Below are 9,065 nucleotides of genomic sequence, written 5' to 3' on the forward strand. Positions count from 1 at the left end.
CTGAGAAACAGAAGGGGTAGGAGGCCTGTAGGGATCATTGGTAATGTGTTGGGGGGGCGTTGCTGAGAAACAGAAGGGGTAGGAGGTCTGTAGGGATCATTGGTAATGTGTTGGGGGGGGCGTTGCTGAGAAACAGAAGGGGTAGGAGGTCTGTAGGGATCATTGGTAATGTGTTGGGGGCGTTGCTGAGAAACAGAAGGGGTAGGAGGTCTGTAGGGATCATTGGTAATGTGTTGGGGGCGTTGCTGAGAAACAGAAGGGGTAGGAGGTCTGTAGGGATCATTGGTAATGTGTTGGGGGCGTTGCTGAGAAACAGAAGGGGTAGGAGGTCTGTAGGGATCATTGGTAATGTGTTGGGGGCGTTGCTGAGAAACAGAAGGGGTAGGAGGTCTGTAGGGATCATTGGTAATGTGTTGGGGGCGTTGCTGAGAAACAGAAGGGGTAGGAGGTCTGTAGGGATCATTGGTAATGTGTTGGGGGCGTTGCTGAGAAACAGAAGGGGTAGGAGGTCTGTAGGGATCATTGGTAATGTGTTGGGGGCGTTGCTGAGAAACAGAAGGGGTAGGAGGTCTGTAGGGATCATTGGTAATGTGTTGGGGGCGTTGCTGAGAAACAGAAGGGGTAGGAGGCCTGTAGGGATCATTGGTAATGTGTTGGGGGCGTTGCTGAGAAACAGAAGGGGTAGGAGGTCTGTAGGGATCATTGGTAATGTGTTGGGGGCGTTGCTGAGAAACAGAAGGGGTAGGAGGTCTGTAGGGATCATTGGTAATGTGTTGGGGGCGTTGCTGAGAAACAGAAGGGGTAGGAGGTCTGTAGGGATCATTGGTAATGTGTTGGGGGGGCGTTGCTGAGAAACAGAAGGGGTAGGAGGTCTGTAGGGATCATTGGTAATGTGTTGGGGGCGTTGCTGAGAAACAGAAGGGGTAGGAGGTCTGTAGGGATCATTGGTAATGTGTTGGGGGGGCGTTGCTGAGAAACAGAAGGGGTAGGAGGTCTGTAGGGATCATTGGTAATGTGTTGGGGGGCGTTGCTGAGAAACAGAAGGGGTAGGAGGTCTGTAGGGATCATTGGTAATGTGTTGGGGGCGTTGCTGAGAAACAGAAGGGGTAGGAGGTCTGTAGGGATCATTGGTAATGTGTTGGGGGGCGTTGCTGAGAAACAGAAGGGGTAGGAGGTCTGTAGGGATCATTGGTAATGTGTTGGGGGGGCGTTGCTAAGAAACAGAAGGGGTAGGAGGTCTGTAGGGATCATTGGTAATGTGTTGGGGGGTGTTGCTGAGAAACAGAAGGGGTAGGAGGTCTGTAGGGATCATTGGTAATGTGTTGGGGGCGTTGCTGAGAAACAGAAGGGGTAGGAGGTCTGTAGGGATCATTGGTAATGTGTTGGGGGGCGTTGCTGAGAAACAGAAGGGGTAGGAGGTCTGTAGGGATCATTGGTAATGTGTTGGGGGCGTTGCTGAGAAACAGAAGGGGTAGGAGGTCTGTAGGGATCATTGGTAATGTGTTGGGGGCGTTGCTGAGAAACAGAAGGGGTAGGAGGTCTGTAGGGATCATTGGTAATGTGTTGGGGGGGCGTTGCTGAGAAACAGAAGGGGTAGGAGGTCTGTAGGGATCATTGGTAATGTGTTGGGGGGCGTTGCTGAGAAACAGAAGGGGTAGGAGGTCTGTAGGGATCATTGGTAATGTGTTGGGGGGCGTTGCTGAGAAACAGAAGGGGTAGGAGGTCTGTAGGGATCATTGGTAATGTGTTGGGGGGCGTTGCTGAGAAACAGAAGGGGTAGGAGGTCTGTAGGGATCATTGGTAATGTGTTGGGGGGCGTTGCTGAGAAACAGAAGGGGTAGGAGGTCTGTAGGGATCATTGGTAATGTGTTGGGGGGCGTTGCTGAGAAACAGAAGGGGTAGGAGGTCTGTAGGGATCATTGGTAATGTGTTGGGGGCGTTGCTGAGAAACAGAAGGGGTAGGAGGTCTGTAGGGATCATTGGTAATGTGTTGGGGGCGTTGCTGAGAAACAGAAGGGGTAGGAGGTCTGTAGGGATCATTGGTAATGTGTTGGGGGCGTTGCTGAGAAACAGAAGGGGTAGGAGGTCTGTAGGGATCATTGGTAATGTGTTGGGGGCGTTGCTGAGAAACAGAAGGGGTAGGAGGTCTGTAGGGATCATTGGTAATGTGTTGGGGGGCGTTGCTGAGAAACAGAAGGGGTAGGAGGTCTGTAGGGATCATTGGTAATGTGTTGGGGGCGTTGCTGAGAAACAGAAGGGGTAGGAGGTCTGTAGGGATCATTGGTAATGTGTTGGGGGCGTTGCTGAGAAACAGAAGGGGTAGGAGGTCTGTAGGGATCATTGGTAATGTGTTGGGGGCGTTGCTGAGAAACAGAAGGGGTAGGAGGTCTGTAGGGATCATTGGTAATGTGTTGGGGGCGTTGCTGAGAAACAGAAGGGGTAGGAGGTCTGTAGGGATCATTGGTAATGTGTTGGGGGGGCGTTGCTGAGAAACAGAAGGGGTAGGAGGTCTGTAGGGATCATTGGTAATGTGTTGGGGGGCGTTGCTGAGAAACAGAAGGGGTAGGAGGTCTGTAGGGATCATTGGTAATGTGTTGGGGGGCGTTGCTGAGAAACAGAAGGGGTAGGAGGTCTGTAGGGATCATTGGTAATGTGTTGGGGGCGTTGCTGAGAAACAGAAGGGGTAGGAGGTCTGTAGGGATCATTGGTAATGTGTTGGGGGCGTTGCTGAGAAACAGAAGGGGTAGGAGGTCTGTAGGGATCATTGGTAATGTGTTGGGGGGCGTTGCTGAGAAACAGAAGGGGTAGGAGGTCTGTAGGGATCATTGGTAATGTGTTGGGGGCGTTGCTGAGAAACAGAAGGGGTAGGAGGTCTGTAGGGATCATTGGTAATGTGTTGGGGGCGTTGCTGAGAAACAGAAGGGGTAGGAGGTCTGTAGGGATCATTGGTAATGTGTTGGGGGGCGTTGCTGAGAAACAGAAGGGGTAGGAGGTCTGTAGGGATCATTGGTAATGTGTTGGGGGCGTTGCTGAGAAACAGAAGGGGTAGGAGGTCTGTAGGGATCATTGGTAATGTGTTGGGGGCGTTGCTGAGAAACAGAAGGGGTAGGAGGTCTGTAGGGATCATTGGTAATGTGTTGGGGGCGTTGCTGAGAAACAGAAGGGGTAGGAGGTCTGTAGGGATCATTGGTAATGTGTTGGGGGCGTTGCTGAGAAACAGAAGGGGTAGGAGGTCTGTAGGGATCATTGGTAATGTGTTGGGGGCGTTGCTGAGAAACAGAAGGGGTAGGAGGTCTGTAGGGATCATTGGTAATGTGTTGGGGGCGTTGCTGAGAAACAGAAGGGGTAGGAGGTCTGTAGGGATCATTGGTAATGTGTTGGGGGGCGTTGCTGAGAAACAGAAGGGGTAGGAGGTCTGTAGGGATCATTGGTAATGTGTTGGGGGCGTTGCTGAGAAACAGAAGGGGTAGGAGGTCTGTAGGGATCATTGGTAATGTGTTGGGGGCGTTGCTGAGAAACAGAAGGGGTAGGAGGTCTGTAGGGATCATTGGTAATGTGTTGGGGGCGTTGCTGAGAAACAGAAGGGGTAGGAGGTCTGTAGGGATCATTGGTAATGTGTTGGGGGCGTTGCTGAGAAACAGAAGGGGTAGGAGGTCTGTAGGGATCATTGGTAATGTGTTGGGGGCGTTGCTGAGAAACAGAAGGGGTAGGAGGTCTGTAGGGATCATTGGTAATGTGTTGGGGGGCGTTGCTGAGAAACAGAAGGGGTAGGAGGTCTGTAGGGATCATTGGTAATGTGTTGGGGGCGTTGCTGAGAAACAGAAGGGGTAGGAGGTCTGTAGGGATCATTGGTAATGTGTTGGGGGGCGTTGCTGAGAAACAGAAGGGGTAGGAGGTCTGTAGGGATCATTGGTAATGTGTTGGGGGCGTTGCTGAGAAACAGAAGGGGTAGGAGGTCTGTAGGGATCATTGGTAATGTGTTGGGGGGCGTTGCTGAGAAACAGAAGGGGTAGGAGGTCTGTAGGGATCATTGGTAATGTGTTGGGGGGCGTTGCTGAGAAACAGAAGGGGTAGGAGGTCTGTAGGGATCATTGGTAATGTGTTGGGGGCGTTGCTGAGAAACAGAAGGGGTAGGAGGTCTGTAGGGATCATTGGTAATGTGTTGGGGGCGTTGCTGAGAAACAGAAGGGGTAGGAGGTCTGTAGGGATCATTGGTAATGTGTTGGGGGCGTTGCTGAGAAACAGAAGGGGTAGGAGGTCTGTAGGGATCATTGGTAATGTGTTGGGGGGCGTTGCTGAGAAACAGAAGGGGTAGGAGGTCTGTAGGGATCATTGGTAATGTGTTGGGGGCGTTGCTGAGAAACAGAAGGGGTAGGAGGTCTGTAGGGATCATTGGTAATGTGTTGGGGGCGTTGCTGAGAAACAGAAGGGGTAGGAGGTCTGTAGGGATCATTGGTAATGTGTTGGGGGCGTTGCTGAGAAACAGAAGGGGTAGGAGGTCTGTAGGGATCATTGGTAATGTGTTGGGGGGCGTTGCTGAGAAACAGAAGGGGTAGGAGGTCTGTAGGGATCATTGGTAATGTGTTGGGGGCGTTGCTGAGAAACAGAAGGGGTAGGAGGTCTGTAGGGATCATTGGTAATGTGTTGGGGGCGTTGCTGAGAAACAGAAGGGGTAGGAGGTCTGTAGGGATCATTGGTAATGTGTTGGGGGCGTTGCTGAGAAACAGAAGGGGTAGGAGGTCTGTAGGGATCATTGGTAATGTGTTGGGGGCGTTGCTGAGAAACAGAAGGGGTAGGAGGTCTGTAGGGATCATTGGTAATGTGTTGGGGGCGTTGCTGAGAAACAGAAGGGGTAGGAGGTCTGTAGGGATCATTGGTAATGTGTTGGGGGGCGTTGCTGAGAAACAGAAGGGGTAGGAGGTCTGTAGGGATCATTGGTAATGTGTTGGGGGCGTTGCTGAGAAACAGAAGGGGTAGGAGGTCTGTAGGGATCATTGGTAATGTGTTGGGGGCGTTGCTGAGAAACAGAAGGGGTAGGAGGTCTGTAGGGATCATTGGTAATGTGTTGGGGGCGTTGCTGAGAAACAGAAGGGGTAGGAGGTCTGTAGGGATCATTGGTAATGTGTTGGGGCGTTGCTGAGAAACAGAAGGGGTAGGAGGTCTGTAGGGATCATTGGTAATGTGTTGGGGGCGTTGCTGAGAAACAGAAGGGGTAGGAGGTCTGTAGGGATCATTGGTAATGTGTTGGGGGCGTTGCTGAGAAACAGAAGGGGTAGGAGGTCTGTAGGGATCATTGGTAATGTGTTGGGGGCGTTGCTGAGAAACAGAAGGGGTAGGAGGTCTGTAGGGATCATTGGTAATGTGTTGGGGGCGTTGCTGAGAAACAGAAGGGGTAGGAGGTCTGTAGGGATCATTGGTAATGTGTTGGGGGCGTTGCTGAGAAACAGAAGGGGTAGGAGGTCTGTAGGGATCATTGGTAATGTGTTGGGGGGCGTTGCTGAGAAACAGAAGGGGTAGGAGGTCTGTAGGGATCATTGGTAATGTGTTGGGGCGTTGCTGAGAAACAGAAGGGGTAGGAGGTCTGTAGGGATCATTGGTAATGTGTTGGGGCGTTGCTGAGAAACAGAAGGGGTAGGAGGTCTGTAGGGATCATTGGTAATGTGTTGGGGGCGTTGCTGAGAAACAGAAGGGGTAGGAGGTCTGTAGGGATCATTGGTAATGTGTTGGGGGCGTTGCTGAGAAACAGAAGGGGTAGGAGGTCTGTAGGGATCATTGGTAATGTGTTGGGGGGCGTTGCTGAGAAACAGAAGGGGTAGGAGGTCTGTAGGGATCATTGGTAATGTGTTGGGGGGCGTTGCTGAGAAACAGAAGGGGTAGGAGGTCTGTAGGGATCATTGGTAATGTGTTGGGGGCGTTGCTGAGAAACAGAAGGGGTAGGAGGTCTGTAGGGATCATTGGTAATGTGTTGGGGGGCGTTGCTGAGAAACAGAAGGGGTAGGAGGTCTGTAGGGATCATTGGTAATGTGTTGGGGGCGTTGCTGAGAAACAGAAGGGGTAGGAGGTCTGTAGGGATCATTGGTAATGTGTTGGGGGCGTTGCTGAGAAACAGAAGGGGTAGGAGGTCTGTAGGGATCATTGGTAATGTGTTGGGGGGCGTTGCTGAGAAACAGAAGGGGTAGGAGGTCTGTAGGGATCATTGGTAATGTGTTGGGGGCGTTGCTGAGAAACAGAAGGGGTAGGAGGTCTGTAGGGATCATTGGTAATGTGTTGGGGGCGTTGCTGAGAAACAGAAGGGGTAGGAGGTCTGTAGGGATCATTGGTAATGTGTTGGGGGCGTTGCTGAGAAACAGAAGGGGTAGGAGGTCTGTAGGGATCATTGGTAATGTGTTGGGGCGTTGCTGAGAAACAGAAGGGGTAGGAGGTCTGTAGGGATCATTGGTAATGTGTTGGGGGCGTTGCTGAGAAACAGAAGGGGTAGGAGGTCTGTAGGGATCATTGGTAATGTGTTGGGGGCGTTGCTGAGAAACAGAAGGGGTAGGAGGTCTGTAGGGATCATTGGTAATGTGTTGGGGGGCGTTGCTGAGAAACAGAAGGGGTAGGAGGTCTGTAGGGATCATTGGTAATGTGTTGGGGGCGTTGCTGAGAAACAGAAGGGGTAGGAGGTCTGTAGGGATCATTGGTAATGTGTTGGGGGGCGTTGCTGAGAAACAGAAGGGGTAGGAGGTCTGTAGGGATCATTGGTAATGTGTTGGGGGCGTTGCTGAGAAACAGAAGGGGTAGGAGGTCTGTAGGGATCATTGGTAATGTGTTGGGGGCGTTGCTGAGAAACAGAAGGGGTAGGAGGTCTGTAGGGATCATTGGTAATGTGTTGGGGGCGTTGCTGAGAAACAGAAGGGGTAGGAGGTCTGTAGGGATCATTGGTAATGTGTTGGGGCGTTGCTGAGAAACAGAAGGGGTAGGAGGTCTGTAGGGATCATTGGTAATGTGTTGGGGGGCGTTGCTGAGAAACAGAAGGGGTAGGAGGTCTGTAGGGATCATTGGTAATGTGTTGGGGGGGCGTTGCTGAGAAACAGAAGGGGTAGGAGGTCTGTAGGGATCATTGGTAATGTGTTGGGGGCGTTGCTGAGAAACAGAAGGGGTAGGAGGTCTGTAGGGATCATTGGTAATGTGTTGGGGGCGTTGCTGAGAAACAGAAGGGGTAGGAGGTCTGTAGGGATCATTGGTAATGTGTTGGGGGGCGTTGCTGAGAAACAGAAGGGTAGGAGGTCTGTAGGGATCATTGGTAATGTGTTGGGGGCGTTGCTGAGAAACAGAAGGGGTAGGAGGTCTGTAGGGATCATTGGTAATGTGTTGGGGGCGTTGCTGAGAAACAGAAGGGGTAGGAGGTCTGTAGGGATCATTGGTAATGTGTTGGGGCGTTGCTGAGAAACAGAAGGGGTAGGAGGTCTGTAGGGATCATTGGTAATGTGTTGGGGCGTTGCTGAGAAACAGAAGGGGTAGGAGGTCTGTAGGGATCATTGGTAATGTGTTGGGGGCGTTGCTGAGAAACAGAAGGGTAGGAGGTCTGTAGGGATCATTGGTAATGTGTTGGGGGCGTTGCTGAGAAACAGAAGGGGTAGGAGGTCTGTAGGGATCATTGGTAATGTGTTGGGGGGCGTTGCTGAGAAACAGAAGGGGTAGGAGGTCTGTAGGGATCATTGGTAATGTGTTGGGGGCGTTGCTGAGAAACAGAAGGGGTAGGAGGTCTGTAGGGATCATTGGTAATGTGTTGGGGGCGTTGCTGAGAAACAGAAGGGGTAGGAGGTCTGTAGGGATCATTGGTAATGTGTTGGGGGCGTTGCTGAGAAACAGAAGGGGTAGGAGGTCTGTAGGGATCATTGGTAATGTGTTGGGGGGCGTTGCTGAGAAACAGAAGGGGTAGGAGGTCTGTAGGGATCATTGGTAATGTGTTGGGGGGCGTTGCTGAGAAACAGAAGGGGTAGGAGGTCTGTAGGGATCATTGGTAATGTGTTGGGGGCGTTGCTGAGAAACAGAAGGGGTAGGAGGTCTGTAGGGATCATTGGTAATGTGTTGGGGGGCGTTGCTGAGAAACAGAAGGGGTAGGAGGTCTGTAGGGATCATTGGTAATGTGTTAGGGGGCGTTGCTGAGAAACAGAAGGGGTAGGAGGTCTGTAGGGATCATTGGTAATGTGTTGGGGGCGTTGCTGAGAAACAGAAGGGGTAGGAGGTCTGTAGGGATCATTGGTAATGTGTTGGGGGGCGTTGCTGAGAAACAGAAGGGGTAGGAGGTCTGTAGGGATCATTGGTAATGTGTTGGGGCGTTGCTGAGAAACAGAAGGGGTAGGAGGTCTGTAGGGATCATTGGTAATGTGTTGGGGGCGTTGCTGAGAAACAGAAGGGGTAGGAGGTCTGTAGGGATCATTGGTAATGTGTTGGGGGCGTTGCTGAGAAACAGAAGGGGTAGGAGGTCTGTAGGGATCATTGGTAATGTGTTGGGGGCGTTGCTGAGAAACAGAAGGGGTAGGAGGTCTGTAGGGATCATTGGTAATGTGTTGGGGCGTTGCTGAGAAACAGAAGGGGTAGGAGGTCTGTAGGGATCATTGGTAATGTGTTGGGGGCGTTGCTGAGAAACAGAAGGGGTAGGAGGTCTGTAGGGAATGAGTTGGGGCGTTGCTGGGCTGGTGGGTGTATAAAGTGTGTGTGTGTGTGTGTGTGTGTATATATAGTGGTCAGTGGCGTGTGTTCAGCGGTAATGAGTTGGGGGCGTTGCTGGGCTGGTGGGTCTATCGGTGTTGGATACAGACCAACCCAGACCAGTCGACCGTGAAGTCAGTCTACATGCTGTCCTCCACCGTCTCCTCTAAGATTCTACGGGCCATCGCTCTCAAGGAGGGCTTCCACTTTGAGGTAAAACACACACACACACACACACACACACACACACATTCAACGAACAGACCTCATGTCAATATTCTCAGGTATTTTGTATCCAAATCTCAATATCTTACATCCTTTATGAATGAATAAATGAATGTATGTATGTATGATGTCGGAGATGAGGGCAC

General features: G+C 51.7%; 1 protein-coding gene across 1 annotated transcript in view; it reads left to right on the forward strand.

The window, feature by feature from the left end:
• The window catches only part of LOC106599190 (phosphoglucomutase-2), a gene marked incomplete at its 3' end in the record, with an annotated part of 32,687 nt that overhangs the window by 19,786 nt on the left and 3,836 nt on the right, over nucleotides 1-9,065 (forward strand). Inside the window, 1 exon segment of the mRNA XM_045711333.1 lies at nucleotides 8,727-8,907. Within this exon segment, the coding sequence (XP_045567289.1) occupies nucleotides 8,727-8,907 (181 nt within the window).

This window comes from Salmo salar, unplaced genomic scaffold (assembly GCF_905237065.1).
Source record: "Salmo salar unplaced genomic scaffold, Ssal_v3.1, whole genome shotgun sequence".
NCBI lineage: Eukaryota > Metazoa > Chordata > Actinopteri > Salmoniformes > Salmonidae > Salmo > Salmo salar.